The sequence below is a fragment of the Bos indicus x Bos taurus genome, chromosome 3 (genome assembly GCF_003369695.1).
Source record: "Bos indicus x Bos taurus breed Angus x Brahman F1 hybrid chromosome 3, Bos_hybrid_MaternalHap_v2.0, whole genome shotgun sequence".
Lineage (NCBI taxonomy): Eukaryota > Metazoa > Chordata > Mammalia > Artiodactyla > Bovidae > Bos > Bos indicus x Bos taurus.
In genome coordinates, this window is record NC_040078.1 from 46,353,816 (window position 1) to 46,381,745 (window position 27,930).

The following is a 27,930-nucleotide window of genomic DNA, read 5'->3' on the forward strand; positions in this document are numbered from 1 at the left end:
ACTATATCACACAGTGACTATTTTATGTGAGAAAATAACCATGAATTAGCTAAGATGTTTGTAGATATAGCCATATGAAATTTCTGATCTTGTGTGAAATTCTTCGACTAAATTTTTTCCTGACTCTGTCCAGATCCTTTATATTGTTTGTTCCTTTTAGCTTTGTATGCAGAGCTATGGTTAACTACTAGTTTCACTTCTTCATGAAAGAATCTTCATAAGTTTGACAAAAAATTTTAAACTACTATTTACCTTTTTATTCTTCAGTTAAAAAAAAATCCCAGTATTTTAGATATTCTTTTTCACATACTATTTTTCAAACATTGTGTTTTCTATGTTGGTTTTCTCTGAATCTTTCCAGTTTATCAGTTTATTATTTGAAATGAATTGTGATTGAATGTAACTAATTTTTAAGTAATCATTTCATAACTTATCCACTCAAATGACTATTAAAAATAGTTACTTGGGAGCTAAGGTATTTTCAATTCCATCAGTAACTACTCTTCATACTTTGAGAATGGATCTCATTTCCTATAACAAAGCTAAGGAGAGCCAAGTTGAGTGAACAAAGTTGGTTGTTGAACTGAGTTACATATACAAAATCACAAGTCTCTTTTTCTTTCAGTCCATAAACTGACTTTAATAAACAAGTCCAAAAAGGTGTAACAAAATTATTCTGAGGAGTGCCAACATCCACCAAAGTGATTATTTTGAAGAACCCAACCTAATTTAGATGTGCATAATTGTGTATTTGTTTAAAAAATCCACCTTAATATTTTAGAAACTCATTTTGGTACTAAGTTAGGGTTCAGAATTCAGACTGAATAGAGAGTTAGAAAGCATTGCTGCTGCTGCTTAGTAATCACAACTATGTCTCCCATTTAGAAATTCAAAAAATCAATGATAAGTTTAAGGTGTTTGAGAAGTTATAAAGGAAACTTCAGAATCTCTCTCCAGATCAAGCAACTCCTAATTCACAATTCAGAAACCAGGCTAAGGCCAGATGACCTATGTCTAAACTAGGAGCATGATCAAATTCAGCATTGAGATACAAGATTATGATCAGTTCCACTAAGTAGAAGAATTTTTATCAATTGAATTTGACACAAACATGAAAAAATCTGGATTTTGTCAGAAGTATTCTGTGCAGATATCTATAAATATTTACTGGATTTTGGCATTTTCCTCTTGCACTTACACTCCTTAAAAAAATGTATCTGATAGAAACTGTTTACTTATATGTTAAAAGTTTGCTCAAGGAATGGAAATCACATCATCAATACTCCCACGTAAAATGCTTTTAGGGGAAACTTTTGAATATTTTATTGTAGACTGTTCAACGAATTGTAATTTCAGATAGAGAACCAAATGGATTTTGGTTTTATCTAAGTTTTTAAAAAATCATTCAAAAGCTTGCCTCTCTAAAAATATGTATCTTTGCATCATGTATGTGTTTTATGGCATAAAAGTTACAGTTCAATAGATTTCTAAACAGCTTTTGAGACAGAGACATGAATTTTTACAGATTCTAATTACAAGTTAGAAGTCATCTCACTGTGGGAAATTAAAAATGGATACAATTAGAGAAAATTCCAGTTGAAAGAAGAATGCATTATGGAAAAAGCAATAAAGGCACAAAAAATAGGAAAGTAAAATCACTTCTCAGTAGTTCTTCTATGATTCAACTATAGATCAATAGTGTGTAGTTAATGCATTACCAGGAGAGCATTAATTTGCAATTACGGCAGGTGATCTGACCCACTGTGTTCTGTCCATTGACACAGATGACCTTTTGTTGAAAGAGATTCTATGGTCATTATTTTAAATAGAGCAAAACGCAAGTATTCTGTAGGTGAAAGTAGGTCACTTTCAGTCGTATCTTACACAACACAAAGTGGGAATCTTTGTAGTACAGCCCCAGTAGTCACATAAGGGAGAAGGATGCGCCTGGGCGCATCTGTGTGCAGAATGGATATAATACGCACTGTATGGTGCTGAGCAAAAATGATTCAAGGAGAATCTACAAAGTAAGCATAAAATAAAATAGACCTGTAGTAAACCTCTACACAGGAAGATATGAGAAACTTTGGTACAACTAAATATGTGTTTAGCGATGCTTCATTTTGAAAATGTGAGCTACAGAGCCCAGGAGGTAGAGTCTGATGCCCCAAAAACCACATTGAAAGGAAGTGGATCTCAGCTGTTTAGAAACCTTATTCTAACCATAAACATGTGTCAGGGACCTAAGGGTCTTGTCCAGAATCTGCTACATAGGCAATGATATCAGCCTCAGACTTGCCAGCCAGGCATGGGAGACCTTAGAAACTGCACCTCACTGATAAATGTTTCAACACTAATGAAAATGCATACACTGTGCAGAGTGAAATCCTAGCTCTGCTGTTCACTAGCTACTCCAGTATTCTTGCCTGGGAAATTCCATGGACACAGGAGCCTGGTGGGCTACAGTCCATGGGGTCACAAAAGAGTTGGACACAACTTAGCAACTAAACAACAGCAACAACAATTCTAGCATGTAGGTAGTCTTAGTTCAGGTTGATTGGAACAGAGTCTAAGGGAAAGATCAAGTGCTGATGTTTTGTTGGAAGGTAAAATCTAGGATAGCGAGAGTAAAAGAAAATAGAAGTGAGAAAGAAGATGCTATTTGAATACAAAGTGATGCATTACTGAGTTGGCCACTGCTTCACAAGATGCAAAGACAAGCAGAGAGCAGCTGGCAATGTGGATTGCCTTCAGACACTCTAGATAAAAACCACTGCCTTGAAGGAATTCCCTGGTGGTCCAGTGGTTAGGACTCAGCTATTTCACTGAGGTGGCCCGGATTCAGTCTCTCAGCATAGAACTGAGATCCTGAAAGCTGGTGGCAAAGAAGGAAAAGGAAAAAAAAAAAAGAATGAAAGAAACAAATTAAAAAAATCCATGTCCTGGGACTTGGGACAATCTATTTCAGTGAAAATGAAGAAGAAATTTATCTACCATTCCCTTCAGCCTTCTGTTGCCCTTTGGTTAAAGTCCATCCTTCCAGAGAGTTAACTTTCCCATCCTTCTGGGTTTTATCACCTTGCAAAAGCAGACTCCTATGAGCTGTAGTGTGGCCCATGGTGGCACTTCATCCAGGATTCTAATCTCTTCTGCACATCTGGTTATCAAGCCTCTATATTCACAGTGACAGATAATTTATTGCATTACAAGTTATCCAGTTAAACCTATAAGCAAGTTCTGCCTCATATTTCCATGGCTTATACCTGCTTCCATATATCTTTCATCCACTGGCCTTACTTCTTTTCAGACAGAAAAGAAGCATAAGATTTCAGAAAAAAAGAAAAATCTTGTGAACAGTAATAATGAAATATCATATTCATACTGTTCATATCTTTGATTTATAAATGTAAGTGGTATTGTCAGTCAGTAAGTGAATTTTTAGCATAAGATCAATTATAAGTGATGACTTCACTCTCAGAATGAGACACAGAAAGCTAAGAAATTGTGTGATCTCAAGTAAAACTGGCTTGCTGTGAGAGAATTAAATGGGTACCCCAAGACTCCCTGTAACTTGGGGAAATTAATACAGCAGTGACCTAAGCATGCAGAAGTGATCCCACTTCTATTAATAGCTGGAATGCCAGGGGAAGTGCTCTGAAATGCTCTCAATAATATTTTAAAACTGAGTAACTTGCATTCAAAACATAGTCTAAAGGGACTTCCCTCTTGATCCAGTGGTTAAACTCTGCTTCCAATGCAAATAATGCAGGTTCCATCCCTGGTCAGAGGACTAAGATCACACATGCCGCACAGTGCGGCCAAAGGGGAAAAAATTTTTGAAAAAATGAAATGTATCTGAAGAGCACATGAGACTTGTGTCTTTCTAGAACAGTATCTAAAATAGGCATTGTAGTGATTCAAGAAGGGGTACTCTCATCTTTGCTTCTTTCTCCATTCAGTTTTTGGGTGAGGCAGCAATGATTCATTAATCATCCAAACAGTCAAAGGAAAAGGGGGACAAAGAAACAAATATGCAGATAAAGAAAAGGGAGGAATAAGGTCTTTATGGTCAATTGATTGGGAACTGAATCCAACTTTATATAGGAAAACAACTTGTCTATAGTAGCTTTCCATTTTTTTTCATGGATAGATACATTTTATGAATAAATGATGAGTTAATGAATAAATGCTTAAATCAGTTGAAGTCCCAGTTTTGACCAGAGTTGTCTGGGAGGTCATTCTGGCCATTTGGGGTCTTACCCGTTCTAATTATATGTAAGATATTTAGTTCCATTTGTGTAACAGTTGACATGCTAGTGACTGCATATTGTGATAACTATCTTAACCAACATCATGTAAGGAAGTGATAATGAAGAGAACATAAGTAGTTTACCAAAGCCTTACTATAATCCACAATAAGAATGTATATACATTTTAACTCTGCAAATCTAATAACAAAACTATTATAATGGCTAGTGCTTACATTGAATTTACTAAGTGTCAGATGCTTTTGTAAGCTAATAGTTATACTAATTCTTCTACTCCTCCAATAATCTTGTGAGATAGTTATTGGTATCATTCCCATTCTATAAACAGAAATATCAAATTATAAGATGATAAGTAGCAAAACTGTAATCTAAACTCACATGATTTGACTTAGCATATCTGATTTTAACCACTATCCTTTATTGACATTTTGCCCACTAGGATAACTATATTTTCGAAAGGCAGACAGTAATAAGTGCTAGTGAGAATGTGGGAAAACTGGAGCCCTCGTGTATTGCTTGTGGGAATGTCAAATGGTGCAACTACTTTCAGAAACATTTTGGAAGCTCTTAGAAAGTTAAACATAAATTTACCACACAATCCAGAAGTTTCACTTCTACATATCTATCCAAAATAAATAAAAACATACATCCACAAGAAGACTTATACATATATGGTCATGGCAGCATTGTTCCTTATACCCTCAAATTGGATAAAGTTCAAATTCCCATCAGCTGATGAATGGATAAACAAAATGTGGTATGTCCAATGGCAAAGTATTCACTAATAAAATAGAATGATATCATAACATAGATTGTTTAACATGTGTAAAACATTATACTAAGTGAAGACCAGCAGACAGAAAGTACAGTTCTATTTGTATTATATAATTCTATTTATATGAAAATGATCAAAAGGAGTAAACCTACAAAGATAGAAGACTGATCAGTAGCTGCTGGCAGCTTGGGGAGGAAGTGGGAGAAAGACTGTAAAAGGGTACATGGGAACATTTGGGTGGTAGAAATATCTTTAATTTGGGCTGGCTGGTGGCTCTACAACTCTGTAAACTTACTAGAACTCATTGACTTACACACTTGTATAGATAATTTTTATGGTATTCAGTTCAATTCATTCACTTAGTCGTGTCTGACTCTTTGCGACCCCGTGAACCACAGCATGCCAGGCCTCCCTGTTCATCACCAACTCCTGGAGTCCACCAAAACCCAGACCCACTGAGTCGGTGATGCTATCCAACCATCTCATCCTCTGTCGTCCCCTTCTCCTCCTGCCCTCAATCTTTCCCAGCATCAGGGTCTTTTCAAATGGGTCAGCTCTTTGCATCATGTGGCCAAAGTATTGGAGTTTCAGCTTCAACATCATTCTAATGAACACCCAGGACTGATCTCCTGTAGGATGGACTGGCTGGATCTCCTTGCAGTCCAAGGAACTCTCAAGAGTCTTCTCCAACACCACAGTTCAAAAGCATTAATTCTTTGGCGCTCAGCTTTCTTTATAGTCCAACTCTCACATCCATACCTAAATAATACTATTTTTTTAATGCACATACCTAGAGATGTATTATTGGGCTTCTCAGGTAGCTCAGTGGTAAAGATTCCATCCACCGATGCAGGAGAGGCGGGTTCAATCCCTGGGTTGGGAAGATCCCCTGGAGTAGGAAATGGCAACCCATTCCAGTATTCTTACTTGGGAAATCCCATGGAGAGAGGAGTTGAGTGGGCAGCAGTCTATGGGGTCTCAAAGAATCGGACATGACTTAGGGACTAAACAACAACACAGCAACAAAGAGATAGATTAACATTGTTAAATACTGTATGTAACAGAGTTATTAAATATAAAGGTTTTAAATTTGGATTAATAGTGATTCACAGTGAAAAACCCGGAAGGTAAGCAAGAGGGATATTGAGAACACTTCAGAGTTCTGTTTCTTTAATTTTACTGGTAAATAAGACATGGTACCTTTTAAAGGAATCCATTAATATTTATACTATTATTATTATCTCAAATGTAATCAGATTAAATAAATGTTTATGAACCCTGCCTAATTTAAAAGTAAGCACATTCACAAAAAGAATTATTTCACAAATAATTCTATGCGTTAAACTATTAACATTAGACTATCAATAAACATGATCACACTTGATATAAATGCTTATGTCTGATGCAAGTATTTTAATTTTTAAGGCTATATGTTATGTAGGAAAAGTTAAATAGATAGGGAGAGATTAACTTTGATGGTATCAATAAGTAACATCTGTTGAGAACTTTAGTCATGAAAGTCATGTGACCAAGCAGTGTTAAGTAGTGGTTATAAATAATGCCCATTCATTCTCTGAATAGTTATTTAGTATCTGATAGTACCAAATAGAGTAATAAGAAGCAAACATTTAAGAAAAAAATGCCACAAATAGTGATAGGTGCTCCACAGTGCTCTTAAACTAGAAAATGTGATAGTGACTGGGTGGCTGGTTTGACTGGTTGGAGATCTGGAGAGGTGACATTTAAGAGGAGAATTGAAAGAGAAGACCACCAGCTATGTGAAAATACAGAGAAGAGTATTATAGGCAGGTAGGGCAAAAATAAAAGCATGAGTGACAACATAAAAGGCATCTATAGCAGGCGTGAGAAAGAGAGGTAAGCAGGAACCAAGCCATACAGAGCTTGGTCAGGTGCTATATAAGATGTTCCCATTTGCAAAGTGAGATAAGACACTTCTGGTTTTAATCAGTGTTGAAATATGGTCTAATTTATATTGTAAGATAATTATTCTAGTTGTTGTGTAGATAACTGGAGAATGGTCAACAGGGAAAAGTGAATATTCTAATAGTCCAGATGAGAGATTATGATGGATTTAATAACAAAAATCAATAGATATGGAGAGAAATGAAGTGATTCACAGTATATATTTAAAGGAGTGCAATAAGACTTTCTGAGAGATTAGAATTTTGTGGGCAGGAATCAAAAGGAATGAGAAATGACTCCTCAGTTTGGACTATTGGAGAATTAAGTTGTGAGGAGCTGGAAAACTAAGAATGCTTTTCTGGCCATAGTTCAGATGTCCTAGACACCTTAGTGGAGATGTCAGAGAGTTGTGTGTCTCCTTTTCTCTATCCTACTTTCCAGAAATGTACCAAGCCTTCAAACGCATGTATAACCCATAAATGTTTGTCTTCTCTCTCAACTGGGATGTATGCTTGGCAGTATTAGGCACACAGTAGATACACGGATAAGTGCTTGTGGATAGATGCTGAGAATTGAGTGATATTCTATAGATGTCTATATCAGTATATGTCTAGAAATATACAATAAGCATCTAGTGTTGAATAGTTCAGAGGGCAGTTTCAGTTACTCCTTATTATCCATATATATATATATATATATATATATATATCCCAAAGGTGAGATCCAGAAGATTGTGTTAGTGGAAACAATTTAAAGAATAAAATTTGATGCAAATGTATATTTTTTAAAAAATAAATAAAATGTCTAAAGGGGAAAATGTCCAAAGGGGGAAAAAAGCCTAAATTTTTCAGTGTTTAAAAACATTCTCATTCATTTTCTTAGTTCATTTTCTTCAAACATTCAAGAAATATTGCTTCTCTGTTGTGTTTGAGGGGTCAAATTTCCCACACATTTAATGTTTTTATGACTCATGGATCTTTTGAAAACTTTCAGACCAGATTCTCCTGGTCTGAAACATACACATTCCTAGTTAAACACCTCTCTTACCCTGATTCCACCCCATGAAATCAGAGGAAAGAAAAATAGTGATGTTGTTTTTTTGTTTATGCTGATAGACTTGAACCAAGAGTACCTGAAAACTTCTTGGAATTAGAAATTTGGGTCTGCAAATGTAAACCCTCATTATCTCTGAATCAATTATGCTTTGTTTGTAAGACAAAGACAATAATATGTCTAAGGATCAAAATATCAAACCTGTTTCAGATAGCTGGCTTAATCCCACAGTGATAGACATGTCAGATATTATAATATTTAGCATATTTCCTCATGTGGAAAATGATAGGATTTCAGTTGTCATGCTTTAAGGGCATGAGCCATAATCTCATTATCATCTCCCTAAATCAGTCACTACATCCTGGATGTTAACTCCATCCTAATGATACCAGATGCAGTAATATATATGAGGTGAGAGAAAAGTTCCATGACTCATCATTGGGCCTGAAAACAATGATGCAAGCTAAAGACCAATTTAATCACTGGTAAATTCAGCATGAACAACATTGCACATGCCTGGTTTTACTAAATAAAGAATAATGTTGCATATTTATAGGGCCTGATGTCTCTGAAACACACAAAGTAAATGTGAATAATCTAAAGAGAGTTAAAAAAAATAAGCCAGATCTATAGCATTTTAAAGCATTACATAATTAGGGAACATTCCTTATAACAACTTCAGGATGTAAGTAATAGGTGAACTTATAGTGTAACCTTTCATAGGAAAGACTGAAATGTAAAACACATCAAATTCACTGATCTGCATTTAACTTATCTTTTCTTTAATTCATATACATAGTCTAGTTCATATTCAATCATTGATTTAAAACTTACAATGTACTGATATGTGGAGAGGGGATAACAATCAGATTTTAGTTTATGTTGTCAAAGCATAACAGTGGAAATTCATTCATTTCTTGGTCCTCACATTTTATCTTATATATTCATCTGTGTGTGATACGTCAATCACTTACAACATAGAAGTGATCATTTTAGTCCTGGGGCTCAATGTAGTAACTTGTCTTAGAAATTAATCATCATGGGAACAAAACTCAAAAGGCACTAGTTTCACATCAAGATATACAATTAAGAACTTGAATCGTTATTCTTACCTCTAATGAGACCCACTGTGTCGTACATACAGCAAAAAAGCCTTCTCGTAAATAGTACTTCATAATTCTCATCTCATTTGGTCCTGACATCTTTTTGAGGAAGGTTCACTGTGATAGATATAAAACAAACAGCATACTCTCAGGAGACTGCAGTCAGAAGTTTTGTTTGATAATAGAATTTGAAAAGAAACCAGATGACTGGTTCATAAATTAGTATCATTGAATGAAAGAATGCATGAGTGAGTGGGTAATTTTTGAGTAATAGGGAAAAATTTTTTTTGAAGAAATGATGTCAAAAAATTGCTCTCTTATGATCAAAATTCAGAATGATCTATAAAACACTCCTGGCTACATCCCAAGCAAATAGAAAAGGTCTTTACTGGGAAGATGCAGCAATTTTGCAGGATACATATTAAAGGAGGGCAAAATGTATCAAATACCAATATTTCCACAAATCTGTTCAATAGTAAATAAATTTATTTACCGTGAGCTATTTAGAGGAAGTTGATAAAGTTCTTAACTTTACATTTAAATTATAAATTTGAAATAATCAAAGAGAAAGAATTCTTTAAAATGGAAATATTGGTCCTCATCCAAAGAGACACTGGCCTGACCTGGATGTGTGTGTTGCAAAAGTGAAAAAATTAAATTAAAAAACCCAGGCACAGAAAAACACAGAAACTTTTCCCTTAACTTCTCTTGGCTCTATTTTATCTATTCTTCACCAATGGCTAAAATCTAGACTGCTCTATATGAATATTTCAACATATATACATATACATGTGAAAATTAGTATTTTAGAACATTACATAAATTGGACATGATAAATAAATTACATATGTATCCAGTTGTTATTGTAAGAGACTACTAGAAGGGAAAAATCAAATGACAACTGCTGTCAAGTTTCAGGTATCTAGAGTGGGACTCCCAGATAAGCAATAATCCATATACAGGCCAAGTTTGGCTGTGACAAAATATGTTGATTATCAGGAAGAATGTTAAAGAAGCAGAGCTGCTTCTTTGCATACTAGAAAGGCGTTGATATCCCCAAAAAGAGTTAAGTGATAATGCAAAGAAGTTAATGTTTAATGGGGCAGTGAATAGTACAGACTCTAATATAGTAGGAATTAAAATAATATCTTACTGTGGGTTGGTGTGAATTCTGAATTATGATGTATTTGTGTAAGTAGAGGAAGAGAAAATATGTTATTGACAGAAAATGAAAGAGAACTATGCTCATCATTGATTGCTATTACTCTCATATCTTCATCTTATTTCATTCATTTATTCAATGAACAAGTCACATGCCAACCACAAATCTCTATGTGAATGTGCAGTGATGAACAAAACAGCTATAGCACCTATCTTTTGACTGTGTTTCTGGAAGCTGAAGAGTGAGATCCAGGCAATGATACCTGCTATACATGTACTTTAGGTACATGAACTAGATACATGCCATTTTATTCAATACAGTCCTCACAAGAGTTCTATTTTAAATAGGCAGATAGATAAATAGATTCATAATATATGTATATGTGTGTGTTAGTTGTTCAGTCATGTCTGACTCTTTGAGATCCCATGGGCTGTAGCCCCGCCAGGGTCCTCTGTCCATGGGATTCTCCAGGCAAGAATACTGGAGTAGGTTGCCATTCCCTTCTCCAGGGGATCTTCCTGACCCAGGGATCAAACCCGGGTCTCCTGCGCTGCAGGCAGACTCCTTACCGTCTGAGCACACACACACAGTTATTTATTTATCCCTGTTTCTTCATGAGTTATTGTAGTGGTTACAACAGAAAAGCAAGAGTACACAGGAATTTTGAGAAAGGGGTCTAGAAGGAGATAGACTCAGGATTTGAACTTTTGTTCTGCTATTTATTAGCTGTATGATCTTAGTCAAGGTCCTTAGCTCTCTGACTCTCTTTTGTTCAGTCACTAAGTCGTGGTCCAGTGCTTTGTGGCCCCCAAGGACTGCAGCACCCCAGGCTCCTCCATGCTCCACTGTCTCTGGGAACTTGCTCAAATTCATGTCTTTTGAGTCAGTGATGCTATACAACCATCTCATTCTCTGCCATCCCCTTCCTCTCCTGCCCTCAATCTTATCCATCATCAGCATCTTTTTCAATGAGTCAGCTCTTTCAGTTTGTGATCTATCCAGTCAGGCACTTCTCATGATTTACTCTGCATATATGTTAAATAAGCAGGATGACAACATACAGCCTTGTCATACTCCTTTCCCAATTTTGAGCCAGTCAGACTCTCTGTTTCCCATCTGTCTATTGAAGAAGACAATAAAATTATTTCATGGTGTTATTGTGATATTTAAATGAACTTTTTTAAAGCACAGTGCTTGAAATGTAATAACTATTAAGTGAATTTCAAAGTGCAGTAAGCCTAAAAGAATTTGGGTAAAGTGTAAGGAAATGATAGTAAAAAAGAACAGACTATTAAATATGTAAAGTACATCAGATTTTTCCATCCTTAAGGATGGTTTTGTTTGGCCTACAAGATTCAGATTTAGGGCAGTCCTTACTGTTTCTATACTTCTTGAGTTCTTTTTATGCCAAAAGACCCTTGGCAGCCAAGAGTGCCCCTTTATACCTCGGCTTCTCTAGATCAGATCAGGTATCCAAGATTCTACCTAAGCATTAAAGGCCCTATGACTTCAATCCAGTGTTCTGTTCTGAGGTCTGCATAAGTACCTGAAGGACCAGAATGTTTAACCAAGCCAAAAGTAACAAAACATTTTAGAGTGTGTTCTAAGAGGATAAGTGAAAATCTCCATCCAATCTAAACACAGGGAAGAAAGCCATCTAATAAGTAAGAAAATCATAGACCTAGATTTCTCCAGGACAGTTTTAATTTATGCTGATTGTCCTGGAGTTTTCATTACTAATTTCCCCGTTTCCCCTCAAGTGTCACAATTTTGATGGTAAATCATATGATCACCTTGGAGTATCCTAAAACCCTCAGCCTAGAATTTCTTGTGGTGTTGGTAATTTTCCCTCAGGTTAATTCTCATATTCCACACATCATAAGATATATGCCATTTTAGTGAGAAATGCAGAAATAAAACTGCTTGTTTGATCGTTTCAGTTATTCATCTGTAACCATATTCCAATGATCCATTTTTGGAACCTGAAAGCCAGGCATTTTGTCTTTAGGTTCTTGTCTTCATTAAATTAATAATAACTAAAAAAAACCAAGCATACAGTTTATTTCCCTGATTTTTCCACAAAGTCACAAACTTTGTGTGCCTCGTGTTTTCCAGCTGTATTGTAAAGGAATGAAGAATGTCTTTAATGCTCTTTGTCTTTAGGTCTTTAATGTGTAAAAAGAACACAATTTTAAAAAATATAAACCTTTTTGTTTTGCTTTTCCAACCTTCCATCAGTACATACAAGTGCTTTCACTATATTAACTTAGATATTGGCAGGATTTTTTTCTATAGCACTTTGTAAGTACTTAGGTCTTCCCTGATAACTCAGTTAGTAAAGAATCTGCCTGGGTCGGAAAGATCCACTGGAGAAGGGATGGGCTTCAGTATTCTTGGGCTTCCTTTGTGGCTCAGCTGGTAAAGAATCCACCTGCAATGCAGGAGACCTGTCTTTGATCCCTGGGTTGGGAAGATGCCCTGGGAAAGTGAAAGGCTACCCACTCCAGTATTCTGGCCTGGAAAATTCCATGGACTATATTCCATGGGGTCACAGTCGGACATGACTGAGAAACTTTCCCTTTCATAAGTACTTACTCTTAATCAGCTGAACTTTGTCTAACTTTCTGTCCCAGACTACATTGGCAACTCAGTCAAGATTCTTGACTCACTGATAACAGTTACAGACCACTCTCACAAATTTGTGTTTTTACCAATAATAGATTAAGCATAAAATCAATTACTGAATTATGAATGCTTTGAGTTCAGAAGGGGACAGTATTATCTAATATGCTAATTTTCACATTAACATTTTTCTCGTTGCAGGCAAATAGTCCATTTTTCTTAGAATGATGAATGTCTCCTTATGTTGTTTAGTATCCACATACCTTTGTTCATCTTCAAGGTCCAGAAAAAAATTTCCATGGGATAATTTGCCCAATAGATGTTTCCTTTCTTGGCTTTATGACTTATTCTCTTTCTGTCATCCAAACCTCATGTGGTATTTTAGTAAATGATATCGTAAGTCAAGTTTTCACAGCTGTGTTGACTCTGTTGAAAAAGAGAGATTGCCTGAAATTAAGGATTTTAGTCATCTGACAGCTATTGTTTAGGTATTTAGTTTGCTTTTCTTGCCCCACTTTGATCATGGGAGGTGCTGAGCTTGCACAATGCTACATGAAACCCTTGCACCACCACCTGTGCTGCCGCGGAGTAATTGAAAATTACTGTGGTAACTGATGCTGCACGAAAGCAATAGCCCAGGATGGTGAGAATTTTTTTAGTAGAAAAATCTAGTGCTTCTGAAGCAAAAGTGACCAAGCTTCCTCAAACTGCAGCCATAGTCCCTAACCAAAGAATGGGCTGCATAAGACCCTGATGTACAGAAGACTCCAGGTCTTACCCCAGTCTTTTTAGCCTTGTATTTATGTCTGTAAGGAAGCTGGGTCGTCCACAGTAGTGTCTTTGAAGAGGCAGGACAGAAGTCACCATTCTTTGGCCCTGCATGTTGTGCCCGGTTCACTCATTTTCTCTCTAGCCCCTCATAAAAGGCAAATAGAGGTGCTGTGTCTCTGTATGGTTCTTTTTATTATTATTTCTTCGTTCAGGTCATAATTGAGATCTGAGTTCACCTGGAACTGACTTTGTAATGGACGAGACAAGGAGGGGGACAGAGGCAATCTCACCTGCAGGGCATATCCCTTTGACTAATCAGCTGAGGCTGGTGACTTCCCTGGCGCTCCAGTAAAGACTCCACACTTTCACTGCAAAGGGCACAGGTTCGATCCCTGGTCAAGGAACTAAGATCCCACATGCCACATGACATGGCATTAAAAAAAAAAAAAAAAGTGGCCTCACATGAGGAATTAATTAGCCCAGACCATCTTCAGTCAAGTTGTGTCATCAACAAAGTATGAGTAATATCAGTTCCACATGCTATTCTAAATAACAGTCAAGTGGGTGACCCATCACCTGTGCTGCCTTTGAGAAAATACTTCAAGAATAGATGAATATATTCTGGTTGGCAAAGGTGGTCTGGATACCAGAATAAAATACCTTGGAAACACTTCATACACTTAGTCTGTATTCAGCTGAATTGTGGGTTACGAAATTCATCAGAAAGAGAATGACTACAGATGGACATTGAAAAATAACCTTTCAAGCTCCATAAAATTCATTCTTGATTGGGAAAAAGGAGGCATTCGGACACTTAGAATTTTTCAGGAAATATATAATTTTAAGGATTAGATAAGAGGATAAATAATGTAATCTACAATGAAATAGATGAATATACAAAACAAAGTGACTCCTATACCTTTAAGATTTATCAATGAGTAGCAGTTAATTGAAAAAATTAATAAGCTTAGCTTCTTATCCATTAGGCTTTTCCTGAGTTGAAACTTTGAAAAAAACAACTTCTGTGGGGCTATTTGTTTGTTGTCCTTTTTGCCCCCTCTCCAATTTGCTACAGTCAGAACGTAGAAAACTGAACTCAAAGCCAGATTTCTTAATAGGATGGCATTTGGACAGCTATTTTACTTAGTGATCCTGTGCAGGTTCGTAACAAAGCTGAAATAAGCCCTCTCCTTTTGGGGGAAACAAAATGGTATTCTGTTGAATGCTAGAATTTTATCACTTTGGAAAAAAAAAAAAAAAAGCTGCTTGAGAGACCTAAGAGTATAAAAGCATTTGAAATCTCAGAAGGAGTTTAAATCAATGCATTGCTACAGTTACAGAGCAGATGAAAGAGCCTGCTGTCTCAATTGCCAGGAAACTACTTAGAAACTCTCACTTTGATTTCTTCACATAGTCTGTTACATTACTGCTAAATGCAATATATAGGGACATCACAACTTTGATGTCGTACAGCTCCAACAAATGGAAACTAATGTGATAGAACAACTAAGATTTGTGGTTTTATGTGGATATACAAATACATCCCTGTCTAGCTCCCTATGTACTGTGTGTCTCCAGGGGCTGTCTTTTCACCTATAGCTTTATAAAATTATAATTTTTGGTGTTTTATTCATGAATTCCAGTAAGCAGTGCCATGTTTATGTAGTACCAAAACCTCATAGGGGGATATTGTTATTGTGAATTATTACTTCAATAGTATGTATTGTGTACCAGTTTCAAAAGTACACTGTAATTTTATACATGTTGATCAGTACTGGTCAGAACCCAATTCAGTGAGGAATTACTTGATTCCATGCCTTTGGAAAATCTGGTGTTTTTAATCAGTGGGTGTGGACAGATGGAGTTGGAAACTGCATTTTCAGCCAACAACAATAGAGATCTGTTTTCCAGTTTCAATAGTAAAACTGCAGTAGTCATCTAATTATTAAAATCCTTATACAGATCTGTGGATTTCTGACATTATTCATTAAATAATGAATTTGAAATTATTTTTCAATAATGTGCTTCTTATGAAAATCACAAATATGAGCATATTCAACTACGGAAGACATTACAATTAAGATTTTGGAATTTATAGGAATAAGATAAAAGCAGAGGTCTGAAGACCTGAATCTGACCATTGACTCTATCACCTACTAATCTTTTGAGTTGGAACATAGCATTCAGTGTTTAATTTCCATTTCTTCACGCAACTAAAGATTTAATAGCAGCTTCTCTGTCTTGCTCTTAGAATTGGTACATGGACTAAGTGCTGGTATTAAAAGTCAGTGCCTTAGCTGGAAAACTTCAGACTGGGTGGGAAGACCAACAATGCCTCCAATTGTGTGTTACCATGGACCGTTTAACCTTTCTGGACTCCTAACCTGTGACACAAAGAAATATCTGAATTCCTTTTTGTCTTTGAAAACAATAAAGCACTATGAAAATACTGCAGGTGTTTTACATTGCTTAAACAGATTAACCCTTTATCAAAATGGATTGGTAAAGGGAGATCATAGGGTCACTTTTTTCCTTCTTTTTCTGGGAAATCTTTTAAGAATTCAGTAGATAATCCTTCTCATTCACTGTTTCACTGATGGTTTGTTTAATGGGAATATTCTTGAATTTCCTCCAACCACATAAGACTCTGTTATTAGTATATTTTGGTATGTGTTAAGCATTGCAGCATAATTCCATTTTTACTTAAATGTAATCACTGTCCAGTACTCCTCTTACTAATGAATTTACAGAAACTTTGAGACTACTTTGGACTTAAATTGTAATCGTATATTTTGCAGTGTGGTGGCACACATTTCTGAGACCTGGAGTGTAGTTTGTCCATCTGTGTGGTAATAATGAAAAGGAATCGTTATGATTATGGGTTTATCTGAATTATGTCTAATACTTTAAGATCCCTATTTTAAAAATCTTGTCACATTTCAAAATATCATTTGAAAGTTGTGCTACTCAGCTACACTAAAACCCATGCCAGCCTCACATGTCATACTTCTCTAGAACTCTTCTTTGCCAAATTAGTTGCCTGAGATTAGTATTTTTAATCCAGTTTGAATTCTGTTTGCTAGTTTTCTAGTACGTTGTCTTTTACATTTCAAGGACTTTGGCTTTTTCTTTACAGGCAAAAGTTTCCATTTTGACCTCCACCAAGCCCTTTAACTTCTAGATTACTTGATGAAAACTGTGGAGTTTAATACCAGTCTGTCTAAATAATACTACAATTTCCACAGTAGTTCCACCTTTATGAGGTAATTTCATCCTCACAGTGATGAATAAGATACCATCATCTACTGTTTTCAAATTGGAAGGTGGGAGGGGAGGACTCAAAAAGCTCAAAGACTAGTTTCAGTCACACAGCTACTGAAGGACTTAACTGGGTCTCAGACATGTCTTTTGACAAGACCTAAGCTTTTCCTGAAATTATTGCTTAATTCAAATAAAAAAAAAAATCCATGACCTTTTACTGCATTAGACCACAAAAACACAGATTTAAAAAATTATATTCTGCCTAATTCATGCTATGATGATTTATACATGTTATGAAATTTATTTTTGGTGCCAATCTAGCTTACAAACTGCTGGCTACTGGCTCAGAGATTAAAGCGTCTGCCCGCAACATGGGAGACCCAGGTTCAATCCCTGGGTCAGGAAGATCCCCTGGAGAAGGCAATGGCAACCCACTCCAGTACTCTTGCCTGGAGAATCCCATGGAGGGAGGAGCCTGGTAGGCTACCATCCATGGGGTCGCAGAGTTGGACACGACTGAGCAACTTCACTTTCACTTTCACTAGTTTATGTACTTAAATATGTTACCTTTTACTCTCCTATGTGCATAGTATTTAATCTCCATTTTTAAGTGAAGAAAGTTGCACATACTTAGGCAGCTAAGATGTAGTTTAAACCCAATTCTGCCAAACTTCTGCAGGCATATGCTTAACCCCTAGGCTATACTACTTGATGTGGCATAAAACCCACTTGATTAGATTTTAAGAAATAGTTTTTCAAGTTCAAGCTCTTTCCATTGTTAAAGCACAAATATTGATACTATCCTCTCATCTGCCTAATTTGTAGCTTTGCGTTGAGTATTGAGAATTTCTCTCAATGTATGTGAAGGAGATTTTAAAAATGTCAGATCAGTCACTCAGTTGTGTCCGACTCTTTGTGACACCATGAATTGCAGCACGCCAGGCCTCCTTGTCCATCACCAACTCCCGGAGTTCACTCAGACTCATGTCCATCGAGTCAGTGATGCCATCCAGCCATCTCATCCTCTGTCGTCCCCTTCTCCTGCCCCCAATCCCTCCCAGCATCAGAGTCTTTTCCAATGAGTCAACTCTTCGCATGAGGTGGCCAAAGTACTGGAGTTTCAGCTTTAGCATCATTCTTTCCAAAGAAATCCCAGGGCTGATCTCCTTCAGAATGGACTGGTTGGATCTCCTTGCAGTCCAAGGGACTCTCAAGAGTCTTCTCCAACACCACAGTTCAAAAGCATAAGTTCTTCAGTGCTCAGCTTTCTTCACAGTCCAACTCTCACGTCCATACATGACCACAGGAAAAACCATAGCCTTGACTAAACAAACATTTGTTGGCAAAGTAATGTCTCTGCTTTTGAATATGCTATCTAGGTTGATCATAACTTTCCTTCCAAGGAGTAAGTGTCTTTTAATTTCATGGCTGCAGTCACCATCTGCAGTGATTTTGGAGCCCAGAAAAATAAATCTGACACTGTTTCCACTGTGTCCCCATCTATTTCCCATGAAGTGATGGGACCGGATGCCATGATCTTAGTTTTCTGAATGTTGAGCTTTAAGCCCACTTTTTCACTCTCCACTTTCACTTTCATCAAGAGGCTTTTTAGTTCCTCTTCACTTTCTGCCATAAGGGTGGTGTCATCTGCATATCTGAGGTTATTGATATAGACCATCATAAATAGGTAATTTACTACTAATATAGTTAATCTCATTTAATGAAAAATAATGAGAAAGGAGTAGCACCCAGCAACCCTCTGTCACCTCCCAGGTATTTTTACAGTTGCTTTGCATAGACAGGCTCCTGTTAAATGTGTCTTCACCTAAAGTGAAAATTCAGGGCACTGTGTCAGACCTCTGGAGGGGACCGTTTGGTGGCCATGGGAACTTTATGGCACACCTCAAATCATGCTGCACAGGGGGTCACCACAAACTCAGCCTCTGCATACAGCTGGCCCTGCTGAGAATCAAGGGCCCCTATTTAGAACAGCTCACTGTAGGGAGATTCACGCTCATGGAAATAATTAATGGTGGCAATGATCCTTATAATGGCACCTGATGCCCTGCTGCGAAGAAAGATAAACCAGCCTTCACCATAAAGAACTTACAAATTATACTGAGCAAACATGTTAACAGCTATTAAGAGTCCTAATCAGAGCTGTTAAACAAACAATTAAGAGATGTCATATAAAATACACCCATTTAGGAATAGCAGCTACATGTTTGGAGTTTTAAAAGGAACCATTTACCTTTGAGATAGAGATAAAACCCTCAGTGCAGGTTAGGGAAGAACAAGGCACCTTTCTGAGCAAATCCGTTTTCTGAGCATCAAATCCCATGGACTTACTACTTCATCAGAAAACTACTTTTGTGTTTTCACATATAACATTATTGTAAGTAGAGCTTTAAAGGGCCAAAATATTGCAGTCTGATAATAAAAAGCAGGAAATTATTTGTCTGGAAGAAATTTACTTTGCAGAAGGCATTTCTAAGATAAGAGATTCATCCCCACCAGTGCTTGAATCTTGGTTATTCTAAATGTAGTCGGCAACCTTAGCACCACCTGGAAGCTTGTCACAAAGGCAGAAACTTGGAACTTGGAACTCACTCCAAACCTACAGAAACAGAATTTACAGTTTAATAAGACCCTCTGATAATATGTGTGTGTGTGTGTATATATATTATTTTTCAAAGAGATAGCAATCTAAAAGCTTCTATTATCAGAAATTCTTTCAGAAAATTAATGTTTAATCTTATGGGGAAAAAAGTTAAATTATTTTCGGAAAGTATATTATAGTGTGACAGTTTTTTATGATGAAACATGTCTGAAGTGGTCCCCTCTGACCCTGATGGTGGGGTCCAGGGCTTCCAGCATAGCACCCCATCCCAGCCATGTTCAGTCACCAGCTGGTAGTCTCTCCTCCCTCTTCAAGTCCTATGTCCTCCTCACCTGCTCAATGCAGCTCCCAATTATGTAAGGACAGTAGAATAAAGAGCATACAAGAGGGTGGGAAAAAGAGGAAGTCTTTTTAGTCTTTAGCACCATATGATCTTCCATAGTTAAAATACACAAGTCACTCCGATCACTCTGGCACCACTTAATCACGATTGAGTCCACTCTATACAAATTGTGGATTAAGGGAAGTAGTGGCTTCTGTATCTCCTCACCAGGAAAGTTAGGGAGGACTAAGACTAAACTTGACTATTCATGCATTGCAAAGTGGCTAGAGTCCTTTTTAGAGTCCTTTCAGCAGCAGGTTTTCACAGCAATCGTGAACATCCTATAAATTACATGACATGATGTGATTTTCAAAATCTGATCTCTTATGTTCATATGGGTAAATGTTTTAAGACTATAGTAAAAGTGTATCCATTAGCATATACTACAAAAAAAAAAAATAGAATCTCACAGAACAAAGAAGATTAAGTAAAGTGTCAGTTGACTTTTACAGTTTAAAAAAAATCCTGTGGAGGAGATTATAATGATGTTCTTTATCATTGTTCTGAAAAGAAAACAACTCTAAGAAAGTTATAACAGGCCTAATTAATGCTTAAATTGTTCTTCCTGAGAAACAGGTTTTTTATGTGATATAAATGGACTTCCTAGAAAATATTCTTGTCTGTATTTAGTTATTCAATGTTCTTTCCTACATTGTAGTAACATACAGCCCTTCACAATAGGAAATGAAAGGTTTTTATTTCTGCTTTTGGTTTTGGCTTGTTGTTTTTACTCATACTATACAAGTAAGAAGTAAAACATGAAGACATTGACAATTTTTATCTACTAGATCAGTTTTTCAAAACAATAGTTATATTTGGGTTGAAGATAATTGACCATTTAAAGTATATATGCATGGTTTTGGTTCATGGAAAAAATAATTTTCATTATATGAAAAGAGTTTTTCTGCTGTGAATGTCTCCACCTAAGTCACCTTAGCCTGCATGGTCATGAATTATGTAGTATAATCCACTTTCTAACCATGTGGCCTGCCTGGGACAAGTCAGTTAATGTCTCTGCATCTCACTTGCCTCATCTGTAAATTAGGGCTAAAAATTAAACCTACCTCTTAGTGTTATTTTGAGGACTTCATGATATAATACATTAAAAAGTGTTGAACAGAGTATGTGGCCCATCATAAGAGCCTACCTCATGTTATATATTGCATTGTTTTATTCTTACCACATCATCATTCAACCAAGTTTGACAGAAATTTAATATACAGGAGCCATTCTGTTTTATTCTGAAATATAAAATGGCCACATTCCCTTAAAACATAGCCATTTTCATCCTTATAAAAATAGTACACAAAATTCTCCTACTTATACCACTAGCTCTGCTCTTTTTCTTACATGAGCCAAACTTCTCATCAGATCATTACATCTTCATATCTTCAGTTCCTCAATCCTCATCGACTCCTCAATTCATCCTAACACGCTTCTGCCCTATTGCAGAAATTATCCACCATAAATGCTAATGTCTTTTGGTTGACAAATTTAATGATACCTCTTCACCTCTGATATTATTGACCCTTCGTGCAGCATTTGACATCTGTCTTGTGTCTCTTCTGAGTGTCCTTCATTGTCTTCCTTAAGCCTTCATTTTAAATGCTTCTATTCCCAGAATCCCACATTTGGCCTTTTTATATGTACATAGTGAAATGACTACCACTCTTTGCTGAGAACTGCTAGGTATACATTCTTCTTGCCCTTTCTCTGTTTCTATCTATTTCCCATTCCCTATTCTAGAACCTCTCAGTATGTTTTCAGTAAATTTTCTCAACCAGCCTAGCAATAGCTAAGTATTTGGTGGTGTGCTAGGCATGAGGATTGTAATGAAATATATTAATTAAACACCCAGAAGGCTTTAAGAGACCTTGAAGTAGAATATGGTTTGTCCTTCTATTTTCAGGTATTTCCTCATCTACATTCACATATGACATGAGTTTTCATTGTTGTTGTTATTCAGTCGCTAAGTAATATACGATTCTTTGCAACCCCACGAACAGCAGCACGCCAGCCTTCTCTGTCCATCACTATCTCCCTGAGTTTGCTCAAACTCATGTCCATTGAGTCTGTGATACCATCCAACCATCTCATCCTCGTCGCCCCCTTCTCTTGGCCTCAATTTCTCATCATTGGGGTCTTTTCCAATGAGTCAGCTCTTTGCATCAGGTGGCCAGAAGTATTGGAGCTTCTTTATTGGCTGCTATCCCCAGGCACTATGATATATGCTAAGAATCTAACATCTGGAAAGATAGGCTAGAAATGAGTTTTGCTTTGCTTACTTTTGTTTGGATGGTTGTTTCTTTGGATTGATTTGAAATATGGATGTGGAGAGTCACTGAATTCTAGGTGATAAATTTTCTGTTTAAGTGATGGTGGGCCATATGGATGAAGAGGTCCTACCAGCAGTTGTAAATGAGTTTCTGGAGTCTATGTGTAATATAAAAATTGGAGAATTATCTTTGTAAGTAATCAATCTGAAAGTGTTTCTCTAAATCCACTGAATTCAAGCTCTAACTCAAATCCTAACAGACTCTCAAATATGTTGTTTTTAGAAGGATCCTAATTTCTCAGATTCAGCCTTCCTTAACTCTAGAATTAAATCTCTATTTTCTAACAAATGGTCATGCAAAAAAAAAAAAAATCTCTCCTGCATATGCAGTCATTAAACATATCTCTATTAAGAGCAGAATAAGTGACAAACTCTGTGCTAGTCCCTGGGGATAATATGTTGTCCAAAATAAATATAGGTTCTTCCCTCCTAAAGCTTCAGTCTATCGGGGAAGGGAGCTGTCAATCAAATAATCTTGCAAAAGTTAGAAGTCAAAACTCTATGAGTTAAGGAGGCTTTAACCTCCTTATGGAGCTCCTAGAGGCCTCCTTGAAGAGGTAATATTTCCCATGAGACTGAAGCCTGGGGGGTTGGTCAGCCATGTGTAAAAGGCAAAGGCCTTCCAGGCAGCAAGGTCTTACGAGGTCTCAAGGCAAAGAAAGAATGTGGCAAATCTGAGGAAAAGAGGAAAGACCTGGATGATTGGAGCATAGTGAATACAAAGAAGAACAACAATATATGAGGCTGAAGAGGTAGGCATTGGTACCTGCGGGCTGAGTTAACTGATGAGAGCACTCCAGCCCAGCATGACCACCTTCAAACAAGGTACATGACCAGCCAGGACATGTACCTCTAAGCAGTACATCTTAACAGAAAGCAAATGAGAGATTAAAATGTCCATTCTTAGGTTGTGCTGAATTTAACTCCTTGGAAATTCTACCTATTGGACCTAATTTTTTACAGCCATACTGACTATGCATGACATAGGGTTTCCCTGGTGGCTTAGATGGTAAAGAATCTGCCTGCAATGCAGGATACCTGGGTGCAATCTCTGTATTGGAAAGATCTCCTGGATAAGGGAATGGAAACCAATCCAGTGTTCTTGCCTGGAGAATTCCATGGACAGGGGAGCCTGGAGGGCTACAGTCCATGGAGTTGCAAAGTCAGACACAACTGAGAAACTAACACTTTACACATATTTAAAGTATACAGTCTGATGTTTTGAAATATGTATATACCTGTGAGACTGTCCCCACATCAAGCTGATGAAAGTATCCATAGTCCCTGAAAGTTTCCCTGTGCCCCTTGGCAGTTTTTCCTTCCCTAACACTCCCATCCCCGGCAGGCAATGACTGACATGTCAGGCTTAGACCAGTGCCTGGCATGTAAAATAAATTGTGTTGACTGTCTGAAAAGTGAGTCTGTTTGGAGAATTAGCTCTTGGTTTGACTGAAGCTGGTACTCCAATACTTTGGCCACCTGTTGTGAAGAACTGACTCATTTGAAAAGACCCTAATGCTGGGAAAGGTTGAAGGTGGGAGGAGAAAGGGACAACAAAGGATGAGATGGTTGGATGGCATCATCAATTCAACGGACATGAGTTTGAGTAAACTCTGGAAGTTAGTGATGGACAGAGAGGCCTGGTGTGCTGCAGTCCATGGGGTCACAAAGAGTCTGATAGGACTGAGCAACTGAACTGACATTCTGTTGGTTGCTCTACCTTTTCTAGGTATGCAGTGCTATTCAAAATCAGGATTTCACTATCATCCAAGACTACTGCACTGGCCTCAAAGCCTTGCTTTATCTGAAAAGCATTGAAGAACTACAGGACTGGGATGGGCAGAGTCCAGCCACGAAGAGTCACCAGAAAGGGAAACCAGTCCCTTGTATTGCTGAACTTGTGGGAAAGGTACGTGGTCACCTCTCTTGGGTTGTCCTTGAGGACTCTGGCTTTTTCATTTTCCATTTCGGGTCTTGTTTGCCCTCCCACTGTCCTACTAACAGGGGAAACACAGATGCCCCGTTGGATGTGACTGCATAGTAGAATTGTTCTGAAGGAGCCTTGATTACAACTATATGACAGGTCTCTGAGCTACATTTTTATGAAACCTGTATAACACAAGGTCACATAAAGGAAAAAGATTGAAGTTTATAGTATAAAATGCCTCCAAATTCTTGCTTACTGTGGTGATGACTGGCATTCTTTCCAGTGGGAGGCTGGAGATTTCTTTATTCTTTAACCAGCTCTGGAAATTATAACATTACCTTTCTATTTTCAGACAATCAAATCACTGGAGCCCTGAATAATATGATGAAGTTTTTAAAATTAAAATCTAATCAGTATCTTTTGTAACTGCTTCTGCTATGTGTGTGGTTAAATCTGGGCTCAAAAGGTTATGTCCCAACTTTCTCTCTAACTGCTATTTTCAGAGAAATATACACTACATTTACATTTTGTATAATACAGTGATTTTAGCAAATCTTTTCTGAAACAACATTCAGTATTTTGCCTTTGTATTTCCTTTGTATTATTCTAAATAGACAACCATTGTCAGAAGACGTTTCTTGAGTCCTGAATGAGGGGAGGAAAAAATTATAATTCTTAGTCTTTTCAGCTTGTCACTACATCAATAATTAACTTTAAAAAAAGAGAGGCAAGTATAAAAAGATTCTTTAAGGAAGCATTTAATAATTCAAATGAATCTTAACTTGAAACAGGTCACATGAAAAAGAATGGAAAACAAAAACCCTGGGTTCTGTGCTTTCGATGGCATGGTTAGGGACTCAGAAAGAATAAGAGAAACATCATATAATGATTTACATTGAGATAGCCAAAAATAAGAGCTTCTTATAGATTAATGTGTATGAATGACTGCAAGTCCAGTGATCAAAAATAAAAGGGGGGGGGGGCGAATAAAATCTTGCTGGTTTCCAGGAAAATATCGTGATGAATGACTCCATGAATGGCAATCAAACAGAAAGGCTGGGTGACATTAATATTTATAATATTATAATTAGCAAAACTGTGCCCAAGCAGTATTATTAGTGTAACTAATCATATTACTATAAACTGAGTCTGAGAGTATTTAGACAGTGAGTGCTCATGCCTTTATCAATGACCATCAATATCCCAAGGTTGTTCATAACTAAAAAAAATTTACAAATAACTTTACGCTCATGCAATGTAAACATATCCAGTTAATTGTTTCTGACGTGATGGTTTTGATAGTTTATGACCATCTATAAAAGCATTGTCTCAAATATATGCAGTCATCGTGAGAGCTGAAATGGAAAAGGCTGCATTGCACTGCGTCATTTTGTCTCTAAAGGACTTCCACACTCATTTCAAAACTTACATATTCAAATAAAAGATAGGTAATGATGGAGACACTTGTGTCAATAACATAAGTGGAAACTGATTTTCAGATAGTTTGAATCTAGGTTTAGACTTCATTTTGGTAAGCCCAGCCTTCATCAAAGTTGTAAGCGTAATTTCCAGTATTATCATTTGTTAAAAAAAAAAAAAGGAAGATCTTGCCTATGTGATTGTATTACTAATTCATTTCTCAGCACTAAGTTGAGGAACAAGCAGATGGTCTGGTAAATAGATCTATGCCCCAGAGTCTCCGGTGAGGGCTGACATGACTCAAACAATAGGTGACTATCTCCTTTAGGTTAATATTCCTAATAGTGAATCAAAGCACTCTGGGTCCACAGTACAGGTGGCTTCCTAGCTGTTCTTTCCTGGTGTATGTATGTGTGTGTATCTTTGACAGTAATTCATATTATATTCTCATTAGCTAAAGAGTAGGATGCTGCTTCTTACCATGTTTTCATGCTATAGGGAAACAAGAGAAGATGCAGACGCTTTTAAAAAGCCCCGCTAGAAGTAGCTGGCTTCTTTAGACAGGAAAAAAATTTGTTTGGAAAGTATAATTGTTACTCTACTTAATCTTTCACTCAGAGGTCAGGCTAGAATAAATTAGAGTAGAAATTTAGAAGAAACCAATTACAGTGCAGTGTTTGAAGATGGAGGAAAATGAGACTTGAGCCATGGAAACAAGGATTTGGCCAAATTAGTCATGTTATCTTTCAAGTAATTAGTATATTTAATATATTCTCCCTAATGCATGCCTCACGTATTAATTGATTAAACTTCCCAAGCAATGTTTCTTCATGTGACTTTGGAAGAGCAAGAAGTCAGGCATTTATAGTTTGCTCTGGTCTTATGGTGCAAGTTGTATAAATTTGTGCCTGCAAGCATGAGAGTAGATTCCATAGGAAGGGCAGTCATAGCTCTTCTACACCACAAAGCTGTTATCTCAAACTCATGGTGCTTGAATACCATGTGGCATACATCTGACAGTGTAGATTCCCCGGCTCCACTCCTAGAGATCCCGATTTAACTGGTCAAAGGTGCGTCCAGGAATCTGCATTTTAACATCCTGATTCTGATGGAAGAACACAAAGATCCATGTTGCCAAGAGGACTGAAGTGAATAGCAACTGAGTACAGTCAGAGACTGAGAAGATAGTGATGGACATAACACAGCTTCTTTTGTAGGAGAAAGCTGGTAAGAAATGATTTTGAGCTGGAAGAGAAATGACATAGAGAATAGGGAGAGGAAATCCAGAGAAGCAGCACACTGGGTTCTGAATGACCAGTGGTTGAACATGCCCATTGAGGAACCAGGGAGTTAGTTCAGCTGTTGGATCAAAGACACGTAAGCAAGAAGAATTGTAACGCAGAGACAGTTGTCAAAGGCATGACATCCAGAGTCCATGCCTGACTTCTTGCTCTTCCAAAGTCACATGAAGAAACATTGCTTGGGAAGTTTAATCAATTAATACATAAGGCATGCATTAGGGAGAATATATTAAATATACTAATTACTTGAAAGCTAACATAACTAATGTGGCCAAATCCTTGTTTCCATGGCTCAAGTCTCATTTTCCTCCACAGTCAGCAATGAGGATGTCTGTGAGGATTAGGAAGTTGAGACTATTCACAATATCATCAAAAATGGAGGGACATCTGTAGCCAAACCCTTTTATTTTATACTCAGTTACCTTAATTCCCTCTTTACCTGGCAAAAACCTGGCAGCTCAATAAAAGTGAAATGTTTGCTTGCTGTATGTGGGACAGTGGTTACTGGCAGAGTTCAGAGCAAGCCTGTGGGGTTTCTATGAGGCTTCGTCACTTATTAACTAAGCAACTCCGGTGAGTTAATTAATCTCTCTAAATCTGTGTCTCAAACTATAAAATGAGGATAACCACAAGTCCGCATTCTCTCATTAACAATTCTGAAACCAAAAAAACTCTGTAACCAAATGTTTCACATAACTCATTTGGCAGCAAACCTGGCCTGAACTGATATGAGGCTATTTATAATCTTTATTTATTCCTTTTAGAGTGAACATTTGCATGTTTACTGCAGAGAGACTAATGTGTTTGAGTCCAGGTTGCCACTCCGCATCTTGCTGGAGGTATTAGGTATAATGTAGTAAATGTACCATTTTTCTTTCTTAAAGTCCAAAAAAGTTTCTGAATTTTGAAATACGATTCGCCTTAAGTAGTTTAGATAAAGTGTTGTGAAGAATACTTAAATGAAAATGTAACTGCGATTATATCTTTATCCACAAATTCTTCTTTAGA

At 37.0% G+C, this 27,930-nt stretch overlaps 1 protein-coding gene across 1 annotated transcript in view; it reads left to right on the forward strand.

The window, feature by feature from the left end:
* Positions 1 to 27,930, forward strand: part of DPYD (dihydropyrimidine dehydrogenase) — a 923,891-nt gene that overhangs the window by 759,587 nt on the left and 136,374 nt on the right. Inside the window, exon 20 of the mRNA XM_027536430.1 lies at positions 24,005 to 24,184. Within this exon, the coding sequence (XP_027392231.1) occupies positions 24,005 to 24,184 (180 nt within the window). The remainder of the gene's footprint in view (positions 1 to 24,004; positions 24,185 to 27,930) is intronic.